This window comes from Muscardinus avellanarius, assembly GCF_963383645.1.
Source record: "Muscardinus avellanarius genome assembly, chromosome: 4".
Classification (NCBI taxonomy): Eukaryota; Metazoa; Chordata; class Mammalia; order Rodentia; family Gliridae; genus Muscardinus; species Muscardinus avellanarius.
This window is the reverse complement of record NC_137789.1, coordinates 108,764,374-108,784,527: the sequence shown is the minus strand read 5'-3', so window position 1 is coordinate 108,784,527 and position 20,154 is coordinate 108,764,374. Positions and strand designations below refer to the sequence as shown.

At 41.0% G+C, this 20,154-nt stretch overlaps 1 protein-coding gene across 1 annotated transcript in view; it reads left to right on the top strand.

Moving 5' to 3' along the window:
• Positions 1-2,333: 2,333 nt before the first annotated feature.
• The window catches only part of ANK3 (ankyrin 3), a gene marked incomplete at both ends in the record, with an annotated part of 351,101 nt that continues 333,280 nt past the window's right edge, over positions 2,334-20,154 (top strand). Inside the window, one exon of the mRNA XM_080694807.1 lies at positions 2,334-2,447. Within this exon, the coding sequence (XP_080550933.1) occupies positions 2,334-2,447 (114 nt within the window). The remainder of the gene's footprint in view (positions 2,448-20,154) is intronic.

The window sequence follows — 20,154 nt, the reverse complement described above, 5'->3', positions numbered from 1 at the left end:
TTAGCTGGCTGTCCTCTTTGACTGGCTGATGATAATAAGAAGAAAATGGATGAATGTTCCTCAAAAGTATAGGATGATTTGCATAGAGAGAAAACATAGAAAAGTTTTCATTTTTCCTCTTTTTTTCACCACCCTACTTGTCAGTTTTACAACAAGAAGCCCTGGCATAAAAACACTTATTTTTCTACTAGCCCAAATGTTGATTATCTGCCTTTAGATCTGAGTTTAATTCTCCACTCTCATTTCTCCTCCCACTTTTGTCAAATAGATGGTTTCATGGGCAATGGAAAACATTCTAGAACTTTTCCTTTTTTAATATTTTCATTGGTGCATCATCATTATACATTGGGGTGAAATTTAAATTTATACATTCATCCATGTACACATCAGTTGATGTGTTTCCCTCTGTAGAACTTTTTCTTTATGACAGTACTTTCTATAGAAAGCAAGCACATGGGCATGGGGCACATGGTAGGCCCTTGATAACCCTATGGCCAGGGTGTTTTTCGCATAGTTCTCAGAGAAGTGTGCAGTCCACTTGCAGTAAAAATAAGATGCCCTGGGCCCTGAATCATTCCCTTTCCATTTTCTATCACTAGAAAAGACTGTTCAAGGTGATAAGAAAGAGAATCTTTGCTCTTTAAGTCAGAAATATGGTGAGAAGTTGCTGGGAGGAATCTGCAGTTGACACGTTTTATGGAGCAGGTGCACAGCAGCTCCCGACGGCCCCAGCCCAGTCCTCACCACAGCACACTGGGCTCTGTGCTCTGCCTTATGCCACATGCATTGGCCTCCAAAGTCATAGGCTTCAGAGATCCAAGTACATGCACCACATCTTTTAATAGAGCATCGTCATTATTATTATTATTATTATTATTATTATTATTATTATTATTAGTGGTGGTGGTACTGGGGTTCCTGGAAGTACTTTTATCTCCGGGCTACTCTCCCAGACTATTGTTTATATATTTTTTATTTGGAAACAGGGTCTCTTAAGCCTGCGCGGCTGGCTTTGAACCTGCTAGATCCTCCTGTCTCCACCTCCCAAGCAAGGTGATTACAAGCGTGCGCCACCACGCCCAGCTTCTTTTTATTATTTTTATTCTCCTTATTTTCTAGGTGAAATTAGGGTTGCTCGACTCAGGTCTACCTGGCTTAGGCCCAGCTTAACATCTCAGCAGTTTCTAAGGCTGTGTGTGTGTGTGTGTGTGTGTGTGTGTGTGTGTGTGGTGTTTGTGTGTGTGTCACTGATTTCTACTTATTAGATTTCTTCCCCCAGTGAAGAAGACACCCTGGCAGGCTATGAGCACGGCTGCTGCTTCACTTCACATAATGAATATTCAGAGGCTGCAGTCACTGAGGACTCAGGTGGCAAAATTAGTAAGGTGACTGAAGCGAACCCTAACACTGAAAGCCAGATCTGCATTTCAGTGACTCTGAAACACTGATTACAGCACCACTTCCCCATCCTCTGACCCTTGGACCACATGAGAGGAGAGTCCTAGGGAACCTCTTGAATCAGGCATCTGTTCCGTACACCAACATGCTCACGCCTTTCTGTATGATGTGTTGTAATCAGCATGTTGTTTTTAAAAGGCAACAAACCCTTCTATAGTTCTCTACACAGAAAGCATTGGGGCTGGTAGCTCAGCATAAAGGACGCACTGTTGAGACCAGCAATGCGTGTATTGTCGTCCCAATGGAGCCAGGGTCGCATAGGGAAATTTAGCGCATTTTTTGAAGTCCCGTTTTATATATTTTGTCACCATCAGCAGTCGAACTCAAGTCAGACCCACTCCATTCCACGACGGGTTAAATTATGCTCTGTGCAGATCTAGTGGTGATGTATAAATTGCAGCCCTTTCTTTCCTTTTGAAGGATTCTAAAATAGTTTTTGAGCATCAGTGCTGGTTTGCTGCTTCTGCCTCTGCGGTGACTCTCAATTCTTTCCCTTCGGAGGAGCATCCTTTGCAGCATTCCCCCTTCAGAGGGATCACTTAGACACTTCCAGCCGGTGGCAGGGGATCCGGCCATAATACAGCTTCCTCTGTCCCGGCTGTCTTCACTACGGTAAATGCATTACGATGGCTGCACTCTTGTGGAGAGGCGCAGGTGAAGGAAGGTGGAGGGGGAAGCCCGGACCTCACCGTTTGGGTTTTTAAAAGCCTCAGCTTCTTCAGCATCTTTGCCTCGTGAATGTGTCCCTGCTTCTAGTCAAAGGCTTCTTCTCTCCAGCGAGTGGAATACTGCTACACGCCTGATTAGAAGTGCCCGAGGATATCACCTTTTACAAGGAAGCCCTGCGTGCTTGACAGGATCATTTTCAATGCATTATGGCTCATGCGGCCTCACAATTAAAGAAGAACAGGGATTTAGAGATCAATGCTGAAGAAGAGACCGAGAAAAAAAGGAAACACCGCAAACGGTCCCGGGATCGCAAGAAAAAGGTAGCCGTGTGTGCCAGAGCGTATATCTTGCCTGGATTCTTTTTGTTTTAATCTCCTGCTGGCATCTGTGAGAAGCGTGGAAGGGCTCTTTTTACATGCTGTATAGAGTGGAAATCGGGTGTGTAAATGGGGAGCAGATGATACAGCCTTGTGGTAAAGCATGGCCCCAGGCTGGGCATGGCACGGAACACATAGCAGGGCAAGGTTTTTTTTTTTTTTTTTCCTGGGGAGGGGGGATTGCAGGGCAATGCGGAACGTGCGCCGTACTTCACAGGCACACCAGCAGTGTTTCCATGACACACAAAGGTGTTGCGAGGGACTTCAAAGTAGTTTCTGCAACAGCCCGGTCAAGGTTAAATGTACTGTGGTGACTCGGGCTTGCGGGAGAGGCCAGGAGCCAGCCTTTGTACTTCTTAGAGGTCTGTCTTAGGGAAAAGGAGCTTTTGTGCTGGAACTGTGTCACCGTGTGCGTGTCTCCGGCAGAGCTGTGACCTTAAAGACGTAGCAGAAAAGTCATTTCCTGCTTCCCTTCCTTCCCTTCTTCCTTCCCCCCATGCCTCTTATTCCTGTAAGATGCATTTTGTTAGGTTGCACCCTAGAAATAAGCTGCTAGAAATAACTTTGTGTTGTTAAATGAAGCTAAGATCACAGAGGTTTTTTCCTGCCTGCTGGAGAGAGTGATTATCCTTAAATGCAGGAATTCCTGTGACATGGCCGGCTGGGACCTGCAGCCTTCAGCACTGAGCTCCTGAGATCAAAGCAGGGGGACCAATGGTCCCCTACAAACACCCCAATAAAAGCAAGGGGTATGTTGTAGGCCAGTGGTGTTTTCCTTAGCTAGGGAGCACTTACTAAGTGTTCGGTGGATTGTTCCTCAATACGACCCCTTGGGACCACCTAGGGGAAAGGCCCCAAAGTTCTTTTCTTCTGTGGCAGTTAATACTAAATTGACTAAAAGTCTGTGGTCTGAATATGGAAGTCAGGTCATAAAGCATTTTCATGTGTCTTTGTGAGAATCCCCAAGGGAAAGATATTCTTAATTTGCTCTGAGCGTTGATGCATGTGCGTTCTAAATGACATGATCTCAGATTCCATCTGCCACATGTACCTTTCTTCAGGAGCAACTGTGGGTATTTTGGGTACCTTTGCCCTTTTCCCTGGAGTTGGGATGCATGGGAGACGGCTCTCTGCCTCTGGTGGCAAAGCAGATTTTTAAAGACTGAGCCAGGAGGGCTGCGGTTGTTCTGCTGCAAGATGTTAAATATAGATAGTTCCTACTTTGTGCTTGTAAATAAACTTCTGGAGTATATTTCCATACAAGTGCAAACTTAGGGTAAGGAGGCCTGTGCAGACACATTTCAAAGCCTCCCCCAGCACAGTTGTTATGAAATGGCTTTGCCTTGTTAGATTCTGGTCCAGTTTGATTGGACCAGGTTTTTCTGTGGGAAGGTCACTATTGATTGTCCCTCTCTGCACATATTTCCTGCCCCCAAGCCCCACAGACATCACAATAATCTAGTTCTAAGACACATGAGAAAGGGATGTATATATATGTAAAGATATGGTGTCACTGTGATGGTCAATACTACACGTAAGGTTGTCAGCCTCAGCAGGATTTGGTGCGGCAGTTTTCCGTGGCAGCCATGACCATGACCAGTCTTCTGCCTTGGAGCCTGGGCCCTGTTTGACTTGGAAGCTAGAGAGGGAAGGGGTGAGGCAGAGGGAGTTTCAGGACTCATTGAGCTGAAGCAAATGCTTTGTGGACCCAAATGCTTTGTTATGAGTACAACAGAGTCTGTCTAATGTAAATCTCTTAGCAACCAGAAGAGAACATGGAGAAATATCAATATCGCTATTGTAACTGTGTAAGCGGACTCAGATGTGCTCAGGACACTCAGGGAGTCGACCCCAACAGTGGCTCGTGGATAGCGTGTTCACTGTGGTCTTGCTTGTTAACATATAACACAGTATAAGAGACATATTTCCTACCAAGGATCGGAGTGTATTATGGGTGATACAATATTTATAATCAGATGGCCTCATGGACTACTTTTGATGTACAAAGTTAAGATTCAGTTATTTTGAAGACACACTTTAGATTTTCTTTAGCAGTATGGCATCTATAACCTTTATTCCCTACAGAGTGAATTGTTTTGAGTTTCTTTTTCATTTCCAAGATCCTAATTATGGTCTGTGGGCTACTTTGTTTCCATATTTCAGATCCCATATGAGTTAAAAAAAATACTGCTTTTAAATATAATTTTGAGGGTTCTTATGGAGATAGTTGTTCTTGATCATATGTAGACATACCCTCCCAAATATTTTAATTACATCAAAGTAATAATGAGTGCTATCATAAAATCACAAAATAGAAAAATTATGGACATATCTAAGCTATTATTATATACTATTAGATAAAGGAGTATCTAATTTATAAAATAAAGAATATAGCCCATGACAGTCCTGCAGTTCAGGCCTGAGCAGATCAGCTTGTTCTGATTGTATCTATGTGACAGGGCCTCCTACAGCCTGAGCTATTACTAAGTATTATAATCAAATCCTAACGCCTAAGTAGATTTAACACTGCATTCACATTTTATCCGGTTCTTTACCAGCCCAGTGAATTACACATTGGTCTATTTTCAATATTTTAACCATGAATATGTGATTACCCTCCCCCCAAAAAAGTAGAGAACATCTAGGAATTTGTAATTAGTTGGATTTTAACAAAAATATGTTTTATTCTTGGCACAAGTAGTGTTTTAAAAAGAATTTCTATTGGTACAAAGCAAATGTAGCTAGGTGGACGAGTCCTTGGTGTTTTGTTTGTTTTAGTGCTGGGATTGAATGCAAGGCCTTGCTCATGTGACGTACATACTCTACCACTGACCTACACAAACAGCCTTTCAGCTTCATTTTTTGTCACCAATTTTTCTGGATTGAAGGGGGGGAAAGCATGTAGTTTGAAAGCTAATATTGGGTGTATATACCGATATCTCTTCCCCATCTCTTCTATTGCTCTTCTCTGATAGATTCTCTTCTTTATACTTTTCTCCTCATGGGCCACTTATGTTGGTCGTTAAGTGGCAAACAGGCTAGAGGGTGCCTTTGGGTGGGTTGATGCTGGATCCCTGTCCTAAGCCACTTACAGAGAGGAGCTCGTCTTATCCCTGGGCCCAGCAGGATCCCTGGCCCCTAGGGACTTGTCAGCACATGGCCCGCCCTGCCAGGCATCCATGAAGGTTCACAGTCAGAGAGGCCCTTCTCTGGATGCAGGATGCTTCTCCTGCACATCCCTCGTTGCCACTAGCTTCCAGTACCACAGTCCCGGCATGTTTCAATCCCTCCTCGTGGACTAAGAAATATATTTCCACAGTGAGGAATGTCAGGATAAATGACCCTAACTTATTCAATACATGAGGATTTTTAGTATCTGAATACATGTTCATATATATTATGTTTCATCAAAAGAAAACCCCAAGGTAACGTAAAGAAGTATGAATTATAAAGGAAACCAGTAGGGGGTTCCTTTCTGTATTAAATGTACGTGACATGGTGCTAAGTATTAAAAAAAAGTATCAGTGAATTCCATGACTAATATAATTTGTGATTATTAATGTCAAATTCATATAGTTAATCAGTGGCAGAGCAGGAACAAGTATCTGTTGCCACATTCATACATTCATCCAGCAGATGTTTCTTGGTGGACTTCTGTGAATCAGGCAATGCATCAAATGTTAGAGACAGCGCTGGGCGTGGTGGCGCATGCTTCTAATCCCAGCACTTGGGAGGCTGAGACAGGAGGATCACACAGGTTCGAAGCAGCCTCAGCTGTTTCTTAGTGAGGCTCTCAGAAACTTAGTGAGACCCTGTTTCCAAATAAAGTATAAAACAGGTCTAGGAGTATAGCCCAGAGGTAGAAAGCCTCTGGGTTCCACCCCCAGTACCACACACACACACACACAAAATGTTAGAGACAAAGGTAAACAAAAATAGTGCAGCAGTAGAGTTGATCCCAACAGAGGGGGGAGCGAGACAAGAGCATCACTAAGCACCCCACTTACAGTATAAAACAGTAGCCACAAGAGGCTACACAAAGACCTCCCCCATGGCTGTAATGGGTTCAGGGAAGGACCCCCATGAAGCCGAGCCAGGGAAAGAGACAAGCAGAAGGATGGGAACTCCATCCCTAAATTGATGGAAGTAGGACTATTGGGCTGTGTGGGAAACAAGGAGCATTTTGGAAAGCTTGTAGCAAGGGAGCTCTGAGCATATTACTAGTAGAAAAAGTAGGCAGGGGCCAGAGCATGAAGGCAGGTGCAGGCCGTTTTACCCAGTTTGGACAATTTCCTGCTCAAAGGAGGGAGAGACTTTGACCGTGCCGGGAGTCAGAGAACACTGTGGATAGCTGTATGGTTTGATGCTGGCACTCAGGCATCAGCGTGGTAGACAGCAGTGGGGAGAGCAGTCAGGAAGCTCTGATGGAGAGCCAGGCCTGGGCTGCTGAAAGTCTGAACCTGGGGAGAATGCCAGGGGAGAGGGGGTGTAGCACACAGGAGATATTTAAGGGAAGACTCAGCAGAACTTGGCAATGGCTCATAGGTAGGAAGTGAGAAGGAGATCAGATTCTAGGGTAACTGCCAAGTTCCTGGCTCGAAGGGGAAGATGAAGAATTAAATTTCCTGGATTTGTCTTTTCTCCCCGGACATTTATTGACCCTTTCTTATGTACCAGGAAGGGTTTTACATTACTTTGTAGGTGGAAGTTCATTGACCCTTCAGAACAACCCTGCAAAGATTGTGTTTTTGTTTCTCCAATTTGTAGATGAAGAATCTGAGGCCTGGGATTTGAAGCTGGTTGCCCTAAGTTCTCACACTAGTTGGAAAGAGATGGGATTACGATTTGGACAGTCTAACTCTCTAGCTTGTCTTCCTTTTTTTTTTTTGGTATTTGGGATTGAACAAAGGAGCATTTTAATTTTACATCTTAGCTACACCTCCAGGCCTATATTTTATTTTATTTTTTATTGGTGCATTGTAGTCATACATCTTAATAGGGTATCAAATGGTAGAGGCATACATGCACGCATCATTCATTTAGCCCTTCCCCAATTCCCTCCTTCTCATGTTTGGCTTAGTGATTGACTTGATATGTTTGTGAATGCACATCACGTACATTAGGGAATTTTTGAAACAGGGTCTCACTGAGTTGCTGTGGACTTGACTTTATTGCTGAGACTGGCAACAAACTTATGATCTTTCTGTCACTTACTCATCTTTTTGATGAAAACATAGGTAGTCTGTGGTGTTAATGTTTTCCTAGCTGTACATCAGAGTGGGCTCTTTCAGAGAATCTTGTACATGATCTGTTTTCTAGTCATCTGTAACCTTAAATAAGCTTCATGTCTCCAAGTAACCCAATATTGGAGCAAGTCTGTGTTTCTTACCCTGTGTAATATATTTTTAATGATTTGCTTTACAGTTCCCTTTTTAAAATTGTTTTGAAAGATAGGACTGAAAATTCCCAGGACTTTCAATCCTTAAAGGCACACTGATTAGCCAGGTGCGGTAGTACACTTTGTAATTGTAGTACTTGGGAGGCTGAGACCAGAGGATCACGTGGCCAGCCTCAGCAACTCAGGCCCACCCACTGCAACTTAGTGAGACCCTGTTTCTAAAATTAAAATAGGACTGAGGTGTGACTTAGAGACAGAAAGCCCCTAGGCTCCATACTCACTAAGAAAAGGAAAAGAAAGGCACATTGGTATAAGGGCAACACGTGGGTGTATTGAGTGCTTCCTGCTATGCCAGGCGATGCCCAAAGGAATTCCCTGGGGTATGTCTCTGTCTCTCTGTCTCTCTGTCTCTCTCTCTCTCTCTCTCTCTCTCTCTCTCTCTCTCTCTCTCCCTCCCCCTCCCCCTCCCCTCCCCCTCCTCTCTCTCTCCCTCTCCCTCTCCCTCTCCCTCTCCTCTCCTCTCCTCTCCTCTCCTCTCCTCTTCTCTTCTCTTCTCTCTCTCTCTCTCCCCTCCCATGAGGCAGAAGGTATTATTTTCATCAACTTTAAAAAAAAATAAATAAAACAAGCCTTATGATAATTTTCCCAAATTCTTATAGCTAGTCATAGGGGGACCTAGTCTTACACCTGGGTCATGGGACTTTGGAGTTGATATTTAGCCTCTGAATTTATCATCATGAAACTCCAGCAGTCTTATTTAAGGGTTAAGCAACAAAGAGTTTGAGAACAGACTTGTAGAAGACATGAAGTATAGTGGTATTTCTTGCCATAGAAGGTCAGTGATCCAGGACATTTTACAGGCTTTCCTCTTGCCCGAGGTATTGTGTAAGATGTTGTACTGTACCAGCTGGATGCTTTGTGGAATATGATTGTGTAGACCCTTTTGAGATATAGGGAACATGCTCTTTCAAGTATAGAGACCTCTGGTCTCTAGGAACCCTGGTCTCTGTATTAACATCCTTAATATTCTGTACCTTTAGAATGTGTCTACATTTCTTGTTCACTCAGGAGACTGTAAGCTCCGTGAGGGTCAGCTCTATATAACTCTTTGCTACAATCAGTCTGCTGCTTGCAAGGTGAACAAGTGGGTGGGTGGGTGGATGGATGGATGGATGGATGGATGGATGGATGGATGGATGAGAGACAGTATAGTGTAATGATTAAGAACAGGCACTGTAGGATAATACTGTCTGAGATCAGATGCAGGCACTATCACTTGTCTGTGTGACCTTGGGGAAGTTCTGACCTCTCTGTATCTTAGTCTCTTTACCTTCAAAATGAAAGTTCTGAAAGTGTGTCCTTATTCATAGGGTTGTAATATATTTTACTGAGTTGCTTTTAGAACAGACTGGCACAAAGTAAGAGCTATATAGTGTTGGTCATTGCTCAGAATGAACAGACAAATTAACAGAAAAGTAAGTGAATTATTTTAATCCTGAGTCTTCAGGAATTGTACCCATAAGTTTTAACTCACCAAAACCCAGCAAGTCTCTCTTAGGGCACATCTCCCTGCAGCCTATCTCCACTACCCCACCTTTCAGAGGAGGATTGGTAGATGAAGGCTTAACTCACTCATGGTAAAAGTTGTAAACCTTAATCCTTTGATGTTCTATCATTGATATTTAAAAGCAAGAAAATCTGTCAGCTGGTTAGTTCTCTATGTTTTCTGTTATTGTAATGGTATATATTTGTCTCCTTTGTTCATTTAAAAGACATTATTAACACTTTCTTACCCTTGATAAATTTCCTTTATGATCAGTATAAAATCATGTTGGATATAAATTACACAATTCTTTTTTGCATTCCTGGAACTTGAATCCAGAGCCTTGCACCAGTTAGAAAAGTACCCTATCACTGAGCTCTATCCCCAGCCCTGCATTACATAATTTTTGATGTCTGAATGTGTTATTTTAAAATTTCTAGTTCTTTTTGGCACTTCCGTACTGTAGTTATTAATAACTACTTCTTCATTACTCTTCACACTCCATCTCTTTTCTGTTTCTTAGTTTTTCATTGATAAGATGATATATTACTCTGTGTGTTTTGCTTTGTTGACTATCAATATATAAATATGTTGACTTTTCATAGGTGTACTGGGAGGAAAGGCAGAGGATTTGGCAGGTGTTTGGTTTATTTTCTAGTTAGATTATTAAGAAGGTGTATATTAAGCATATCACATTTTACCTGCATCTCTTTAATTCAAATGTGTTGTGTGCTTAGTTTGTGCCTGCCTCTGTGCTAAAGTACTGGTAATATTGAGGGGGGACCTGTAGGACATCTGTCTTCTCTGTTTTAAATTCCATTTGCACTGTTCTGCATAGATGGAAAAAAAGATTTTAAAAAATCTTTTTCTTTTTTTTTTAGTGGTTCTCCTATGTGCTGGTTACCTTTCATACTCCTTCCCTTTGAATTTATTTCAACACTATAATGACACAGTTATCTGCATGTAAAGTGGCATTAAGCAAAGCTCAGGTTTGCTACACAACTTTCTCCAGGTCACAGAAATGGCTGGGCTTGGAACCAAGGTCTGTGTGATTCTTATTCCCTTGCTTGGGCTGGCAAAACTTCTACAGGAAAGGCTTTCTTGGGGTTCTTACGAACGAACATCCATGGTGAATTCTCATGTCAATTGAAAAATGATCACTTTGAGGATTTTAAAAATTAATTTGTTTAGCAATTGGACATTTTTATTAATCACTCAAATTTAACTGTAAAATCTAGGCATTGTATAGGCCATTGTAGATTAGTGAATGTACTTATACATTTAAAATAAATTTTAGTGGAATCTAGTGACTGAAAAAATGAAAGTGTTGGCATACACACACACCTCAGTTACATTATTCAAAAATTTTTTTCTAGCCTGGGCACGCTTGTAATCCCCGTGCTTGGGAGGCGGAGACAGGAGGAAAGCGCAGGTTCAAAGCCAGCTGTGCTGGTTTAAGAGACCTTGTTTCCAAATAAAAAGTATAAAAATAGGTCTGGGAGTGTAGCCTGGAGGTAGAAGGGTTTCCAGGAAACCCAGTACCACCAAAAAAAAAAAAAAAAAAAAAAAAAAAAAAAATTCTAAAGAAGTATTTGTATAGAAAGATAGCATTTAAAAATAAGCATTTTTCACTGGGCGTGGTGGCGCACGCTTGTAATCCCCGCACTTGGGAGGCGGAGACAAGAGGATCGCACAGGTTTGAAGCCAGCCTCACTGGTTTAAGAGACCCTGTTTCCAAATAAAAATATATAAAAAATAGGTCTGGGAGTATAGCCCGGAGGTAGAAGGGTTTCCAGGAACCCCAGTACCACCAAAAATAAAAAATAAAAAAATAAAAATAAGCATTTTTCTATGGTTTTGCCCAAACTGGTATCCTAGTATGTACAAATTAAAAATAGAAGAATTGAGTGCAAAGCATTGGAAATTGACATGGTATTTATCCCAATTAATCAAGATTATGCTGTAATGGATTCAAAGTGGCACCATGAAAGAGGATGAGCCATCACTATCCCATGCAAGAGCTGCCTTAAAATGTAGAGATTTCAATTTAGATTTAATTGAGCCTAGTAAATTATTTTTCAGCCACTGGTGACCTTCTGACTAATTAGGGGCATGCCCTTGGTTCTATTGGAATTTGAGTGAATCTTATTCGAATACATAGAACAGAGACTAACTTTTCTATCTGCCAGGTCTATAGCTTGGCTTTTGGCAGAACCAAAGTCACTGAGTACCATCATTGGAGAAGGGGGATATATAGTATGCCTGGGAAAGAGCTGGGCATGACGAATGCCTATGATCTCAGCTACTCTGAAGGCTGAGCCTGGGCAACTTAGGGAGATCCTATCTCAAAATTAAGTTTTTTTAAAAGGTGGGGGTGCATGGTTGTAATCCCAGTACTTGAGAGGCTGAGACAGGAGGATTATGCAGGTTCGCAGCCAACCTCAGCTATTTAGTGAGGCTTTCAGCAACTTAGTGAGACATTATTTCCAAATAAAATAGGTCGGGTGTATAGCCTAGAGGTAGAATGCCTCTGGGTTCCATCTCCAGTACCACACACACACACAAAAAGTGGGGGGCTGTTGCTCAGTGGTAGAGTGCTTGCCTAACATATATGAAACAATCCCTAGTGCTGTAGTGTCAGAAAGGGGGTGGGGGAGGAATAGAAAAGAGAACTAAGCCATCTGAGAATTGGAAGAAAGTTCAAAATCTCCCAGGTACTGTAAGTCAGAGAGTGAATGTGGATGCCCCTAAAAATCTTGTGACTTCGTGGATATGAGCATCATTATTTTATCCCAGTGAAATACAATTTTGTAAGAAGTCTATGCAGTTGAACAAGATATGAAAACAAAAGTCTCAATTAAAAAAATTAAGAACATTATTCAGATAGAGAAGCAAGCAAAAGATGAGGGATTGGAGGGTGAGTATTACAGTCGTGATACTGGGCTATCACAATGTGAGTTCAGGTCGAAGCTGCTGCTCATTAGCTGTGTGGCCTTGAACTAAATTTCTTTGGGCCTCAGTTTTCATATTGATGAAGCCGAGATATTAATTTTTTAGTAGAGATATTGTAAATAAATGCATTTTGCCAGATTCCTGGCATAAAAGGAATACTTAGCAAGAGCTGCAGCTTCCTTTTCTATGATATGGGCTCTCAAACGTAATGGAGTAACTGTAGCCAAGACAGAATGTGAAATAACTCAGAAAGCAAGAGGAGGTTTTTAACAACTTTTTTACCTCATAAGCACTTGGAAACAATTTGCTGAATTGATTGGGCAGATGAAATGTTACTAATAGACCACCATCCCCAAATAACCACTTGAGTCCTATCCTCTGTTTGGCTCTTTGCAAACTTTTCTACAGCCTTGGGGGAATTAAATCTGACATTTTGAGAAATAACTCCCCAAACTCATATGTTAACTACATTTTTCATTCATTAGCACTTTTATTAATTAGTTTCTCTCTGTAGTCAAATGATCACTAGGTAGATACAGGTACAGAGAGGAAGTATCAGATAATTATTTTACCAAATGAACTTTATTGTGCAGATTCAAGCCTACATGTTGAAATATTTATTGGGTAAAAATACCTATATGAGCTGAATGAAGGAATCTGTACTGCATAGTTTATATATTGTGATCATTGTGAAGAATCATATAGCAGATGTGGAACAGAATTTACCCATTCTATAATTTTTTGAACTCTAAATCATTGAACTTAGAGCGGGTCAGGCACTCTGTTACGTACCTGAAATTGATTAATATTTTGAATCCTCATGTAATGTGTATTATAGTCCCAGTATCACATATTAAGGAAGTTATACTCCATGAATTTCAACGACCTGCCCAAAGTCACAAAATTAGTTAGTAAGAAGTTGAAACTCTATGCTGGGTCACTCTGATTTCTGGCCTTGTGCTTTTCCTACCACTCTACAATGGGGTGCACCATTTCTAAAGAGTATAGTATCAGGCCTTTTGAGATTAATTTATTCCTGGTTATAAAATGCCATGCTAGGGATTCTTTCACTAAAAAATCCCCTGCAGAATCCTGTTTAGGATTTATCTCTTTCTCCGTAAAGAACAGTATTGAATGGGGCATGGTAGCTGAGCATGGTGACACGCTCCTGTAAGTACTTGGGAGGCTGATAGAGGAGGGTTGCAGGTTTAAGGACAGCCTCAGCAAGTAGTGAGACTCTCATCAACCTAGTGAAACCCTGTTTCAAAATGAAAATAAAATAAAATAAAATAGGGCTGGGTGTGTAGCTCAGAGATAGAATGCCCCTGGGCTCAATCTCCAGTACCAAAAAAAGTAAATAAATAAATGAATGAATACATAAGAAGGAATGGGGCATAGTGAGTTGAAGGGTAATATTACTGGATGGATTAAATAAATTGTTCTAACTTCAAATTCACTGTACACATTTACTGAGAAACCATCTTACCTTAACATGACAATAATTATATTTAAAGGGATGTGAATATAGTGAATTGCCAAAATGTTTGTATTTTGGGAGCTAAGTGGCAAAATCACTTTGTGTTGGCTGACTTGACTGGTTTTTTAAATGAGCCTTTCCTTACATGTTTGGCAGTACCTTCCATTTCATGCTTATCAGCCAAGAAAATTATGGAAGCAGTTGGTTTTAAATAACTTACTCAGGATCTTCAAACACACATTTTTGGATGTTATATTAGAAAATAAAAGTAGAATTTGTAGAAGGTAAAAAATTAACACCAACCTCAAAAAGCAACTTTAGCTGATGACATAGAGAAAAAAACGAACATTGAACCATCATGGGTTTCGTCAGATTCTTTTATTATCAGCCTAGAAAAGATCTTATAGGCTTTATGAAGTGATCTTTGTTTTTACTGCCACAATAAGAACAACAAATCAAAATTCAAGGGAGGATACTTGGCAAAACACTGAAATTCTCAGAAACTTCAGTTATTCAAAATTAGACGTTTTTCACCTTTGCTAGCAAGCCTCAGTTTGAAATAACAGGAAACCTGCTAGATAAAGTTTGGTTCCACTTACAGTAAAATAATTGACAGGTACCAAAAGCTGCTATCCCACTGAATACTTGAGTGAAGCTGGCCTCATTCTTTTTTTTCCTATGTAGAAATTGAAACTTAGAAATTGAATTTATGGGTAACAATAAAAAAACATAGGTAGAACTTGAACCTATAGCCATTGGACTCCAAACACCACCCCACCACCCTGGCATTTTGCCATTCTGCTTGTAGATTCTTTAGTCATCTTATAAAGTTTTTGCACTCAGAGAAACTTTTACTTTTGTTTTTCATTCTATTTCACAGTATTTATGACATGCCTCTGCCTCTTGTCATCACCAGTATTATTGTTCATTTGTTTCATAGAGTAAACACCAACTAAAAAGTACTTTTGGAATAATATGCGTGACTTGAGCTTTATATTTTTATCTTCAGATGTGATAAGGGAATGTTAATGGTTTGCATTATCACAAGGCACAGAGCAATTTTGAATGAGCTACAAAAAGATCCCAATAGATACTAGCCTCATGGATTTATAGTTGAGGGAAGCAACATATGTCAGAACTATAACCTCGAATGATGCATTTTTGTTTTCAATTATTAAATCCCAGAAATGTCCAGTCCTCGAATTCCTCACCACATATTTGCGACCTGGATGCTTAGGGGTGAAGAAGATGCAGGCAGTGTCTGAAGTCACCAAATGCTCCCATTGCCCACAATGTGCCCTGATTCGTTAATGTGATGAGTTTATTTACTTAGCTCTGTCAACACTCAGAATTCAGTTGCTTACCCTTAAGTAACAGGAAGATAACCATATTGATGTTTTCAAAATGCTGAATGTCATTAATTTTTTACCCTTTAAAACATGACCATTGTCAATAATCCCTGCTTTATTATGTCTCTTCAGCTGGAGTCATTCTGGGCTATCTAAAAATAAATGGTTTCATTATGCACATAGATTCCATCCAAATTTATTCCAAATAGAATTAATATATTAACAGTAGAAAACCAGGCAAATGAACTTCACATATTCACTTGTCTTCATTACTCTAGAACTCATGATCCTGATAATCCACCTCAATTTCAGTCTGTGATTTGTTTCAAAAGGTTCTGAATGTGCCCCATCTTATCTGAAATTGGATCTCAGAAGGTGACCAGGAATACATTTAAAATGCATGTTTTTCCTGCTGACTATGTCATGACCTGGCCGGCATGGGCCCCGGGCCTGTTTCCCACAGTCCCGCCGCCTGGTGAAGGCAGCGTGGCTTTCTCCTGTGCCTGCATATGGAGTCCACGTCTTGGTCTCCCTCCAGCCTCCTGCAGAACGGCCTTGTCTTCAGTGACTGGTTGTAATTTGATTTTTAAATAGTGTGTTTCAGTGGCTTTTCCATGGGATAAGATTAAAATAATTATCTACCCCTCCACTTGGCATCTGATAGGCATTATGTTTTTATTTGCCTTCTCATGGATTAGTAGGATTCTGTTTGTGGCACAGGGCGAGCACTCTTACATTCATTTGGCATTCTCGATTTTGACCTGCTTTCCTGGAGCTTCATTTTAGCTTTAGTGGAATCTAAATTATTAATACAGTCGGTGCTGTGTCTGCTCACACAACTTAATCTGGGCCTCTGGCCTGGTTTTTTTTTGTTTTTGTTTTTGTTTTGTTTTGTTTTGTTTTGTTTGTACTCTCAGGGATCTCTGAAATAATAAGAAAGTTGATTCTCAACAGCTCTGTGGAATTAGAGGAAGGGCCTAGGCAGGAGCTGCAGAATTAGTTAGGTTTGGGTGTGAGTTTTGACACAGTAACTTCTTCTCTGCAGGATCTGAAGTCAATTACTCAACCTTTGTGAACTTCTGAACCCCGTCCATAATAATACCCGCCACAAAGAGATGTTATAGAGTCCAAATTAAATGGAACCTGAAATGACCAGCACAGTGCAGTGATTCAAAAAATGCTAATTCCCCCCATGTCCCCAACTACTTCCCATTTACACTATTCACGTGGAAGAAATGAGAACTTGCTTTACACGAAGCATATTTGGTGTGGGTTGTCAGTTAAAATGGGGAATGTAAATACGTGAAGCAGATTATGAGCAGGAGGTCAGTAAGTGATCATGTTCATATATTTATGTCAAAGGAGGGGGGATTATGTTTTCCAAAAAGGAGAGTTAAAATGAGAGCCCTTTTCTATCAGAAAGAAATGTAGTTTATGGGACACAGATCAGGTTGTCCAGGAAGCCCCGGCTTCCCCAGGCTACCAGGATGCCTCTAGTGTCTTCTGCAGCAGAAGCCAACCTCTAGGGCAGGTGTCTCAGTCAGCTTGGAGGACTTTCCTGAGTCCATTGATTAGCGGGGCCTTCTTTTTCCTCTGCAGAGCTTTATGGGTTTCCCCTGGAGCTCCTGTGAAGGTCTCCCCAGCATCTGCTGCAGAGCAAAGCACTTGGCGGAATCTCATCAGCAAAAGCTCAGTGCTGGTGACACTCAGATGGCTGCTTTGGAGGCTGTCTCTGACAGGCAGCTTCCCAGGGACAGTTAGAAGCAATCAAGCCACAGACAGCTGGGGTTTCTTGCTAAATATTAACTATCAAACCAAAGACTTCAGAACTTTGGACACGATTTAATACCTGTCGTGCCACTTTTACGTCCTCCTTCTAATTTGCTAGGGCATTCGTTGTGATCTTTCTTTTCTCACCATGGAAGCAGTAGACTTCCATTTCAGAAGGGACATTAAACTCAGGAGGCAAAGGTCACACAGAGAAATAGGGCTGTGATTATTTGAAATGTGGTTTTTTGAATAATCTTCTGTGCATATGTATATTTAGCTTCTTTCCCTTCTTTTTCTTTCCTTTTTCCCTCTGAATGAATGGAGATGAGGTAATAGCAATACCTCTTATTATAAAACCTCCTTTTAGCTGAGTGTGGTGGTGCAGGCTTGTAATCCCAGTGCTTGGGAGGCTGAGAGGATTGCACAGGTTTGAAGCCAGCCTCAGCTACTGAGTGAGGCTCTCAGGAACTTAGTGAGACCCTGTTTCCAAATAAAGTATAAGAATAGGTCTGTGAGTATAGTCTGGAGGTAGAAAAGCCCCTGGGTTCCACCCTCAGTACCACAAAAAAATAAGAAATAAAAAACCTCCTTTTGCCACTAAAATATAATGTGAACATGAAAATACATGAACATGTCCATTTCAATAAATTTATTTCAATAAATTTCTAATGGATCTTTTAAAACAACCTTCTTTATAAACATGCCAAAATGTATCCAGTTAATCTCTTATATATATATATATATATATATATATATATATTTTTTTTTTTTTTTTTTTTTTTTTTTTTTTTTGCGGGTCTGGAGATGGAACCCAGGGGCATTCGACCTCCAAGCTACACCCCCTGCCCTATTTTTTAAAATTCTTTATTTTGAAATAGGGTTTCATTGAATTGCAGAGGGCCTCACTAAGTAGCTGAGGCTGTCTGTGAACCGCAATACTCCAGTCTCAGCCTCCCAAATGCTGGGATTACAAGCGTGAGCCACCAACGCCCGGTCTTCCGATATTTTGTTAATTTCAATTTTCATCATTATAAAAAATACCACAAAGGACAATACCATTTCATCTTTTTGTTAAACCACAGTATTGTCATTTTCTGCCTTCCTGGTTTTTCTAGTGATTTTTAGCCTTGCATTCAAGACCACTTTTTTTGTGTGTGTGGTACTGGGGACATTCTCCCTCCTAGCTATACCTCCAGCCCTATTTTTTATTCTTTATTTTGAAACAGGTTATCACTGAGTTGCAAAGGGCCTCACTAAGTAGTAGCTGAGGCTGTCCACAAACTGTGATCCTCCTGTTTCTGCCTCCCAGATGCTGGGATTACAAGCGTGTGTCCTCACGCCCCACTGGATCACTTATTCTTAAGCCAGAGCCAGCGTTTAAATCTTGTTTCCCTCTAGTTACTGCTAGTTGACCTCATTTCCAGTCCAGAGCCTCTACTTGCCACCACTCCCAGCGCATACCCCGCTTTCCCACTGCTGGTCTCCACGTTGCTCTGCTGACAGTACCTCTTCTTTCTAATCGCTGTGTGCAAATATTTCCAAGTATAGGAGCTCATTCCCAATCCTACCTTACTAATATACTGGTTTACCCAGCTGGTATCATTTCTTTCATCTTAGTCATTATTTTATAACTGTATCTCTCAAGAAACTTAGGATATTCTATATGAAATTATAGTTTGCTCTGAAGATCTGTAGATGGGAAAAGTCTTGGGTCTGAATTCTGAATGTTGGCAAAGCCCATACATTCTTAAGTTGAGCCTTTTACCTTGACAACTAAACCTTGAGGCCCCCGACACAGTGGTCTCAAGAGTCCTTGCCAGCTCCAGCAACCCCTCATGCTCCTGCACTACATGTTCCGTGGTCAGTACACACTGAACTTTAGCCCCCTCCTGGTCCCCTTGTCTCTGCCTTTTCAAGTGAATAAATGAGAGTGATATGGTGCTCTTTGCCCAAAACTCTGTACTTTACATCCAACCTCCATTAGTTTACCTAGATTTTAAATCAGTGACTCTTAACTTGTGGGAAAAGAGGCTGCATCATGTCCAGTTAGTATGACCAACTCACCTGGGTTTCCAAGATCAAGAAGTTGTGCAGGCTGTAGGGCTTTGTAATAAAACTGTAGTTGCCATGTTCCTTCCCCCAAGGATGTACAGGAGTCTCCCTTATCTGGAGGATGTATTCATTCCAAGACTCCTGGAGAATGCCTGAAACCACTGATTGTATTCATTTCTATATATGCTGTATTTTTCCTATGCATGTATATGTATGATAATGTTCAATTTATAAATTAGGCACATTAAGACTTTAACAGCTATTAATAATAAAACAGAATTATAGCAATGTAGCAAAATAAATTTTCTAGCAAGTCATTAAGTAAAGTAAGGGATACTCAAACACAAGCACTGTAGTACCCCAACAGTCGATCTAATAATGACAACTGATACTAACAGGCAAGTGACATATACAATGTGGATACACTAGAAAAAGGGATGATTCGCATCTGGAATAAGACAGAACAGGATGGTGTGAGATTTTATCACACTACTTGGAACTATTTAAAACTACACTTTTTAAAACTTACGAATTGTTTATTTGTGAAAATTTCATATAATATCTTTTAAACCATGTTTGAGAGCAGATAACTGAAACCATGGAATGTGAAGCTATGTGTAAGGGTAAGGGTGTGGGAAACTCCAGTATTAAAACTGGTAGAATGGGAGGAGGAGCAAATAGCAGAACCTGAGTGAGGTTATCTCCAGCACCTGCCTCACCAACCCTCTGACTCTGTTCCTTCCAAGCCTTCCCTTACATCTGCGGTCATTATGTCATTTTTTTTCCCCAGTAGGAGTCCATTTCTCATTTTCAAAAAGTTCCAGTGTCAACAGTGAGCAGTATTTTTTCCCTAAATGTTCTGCCATCTCTTGATCATTTGCACAGTGGAGGAAAGTACATAAAATTCAACTCGGGGCTGGGCATGGTGGCGCACGCTCTTAATCCCAGCATTTGGGAGGCTGAGACAGGAGGATCCCAGTTCGGGGACAGCCTCAGCTACTTAGTGAGGCCCTTTGCAACTCAGTGAGACCCTGTCTCAAAATAAAGAATAAAAAATAGGTCTGGGGGTGTAGCTGGGAGGTAGAATGCCCCTGGGCTCCATCTCCAGT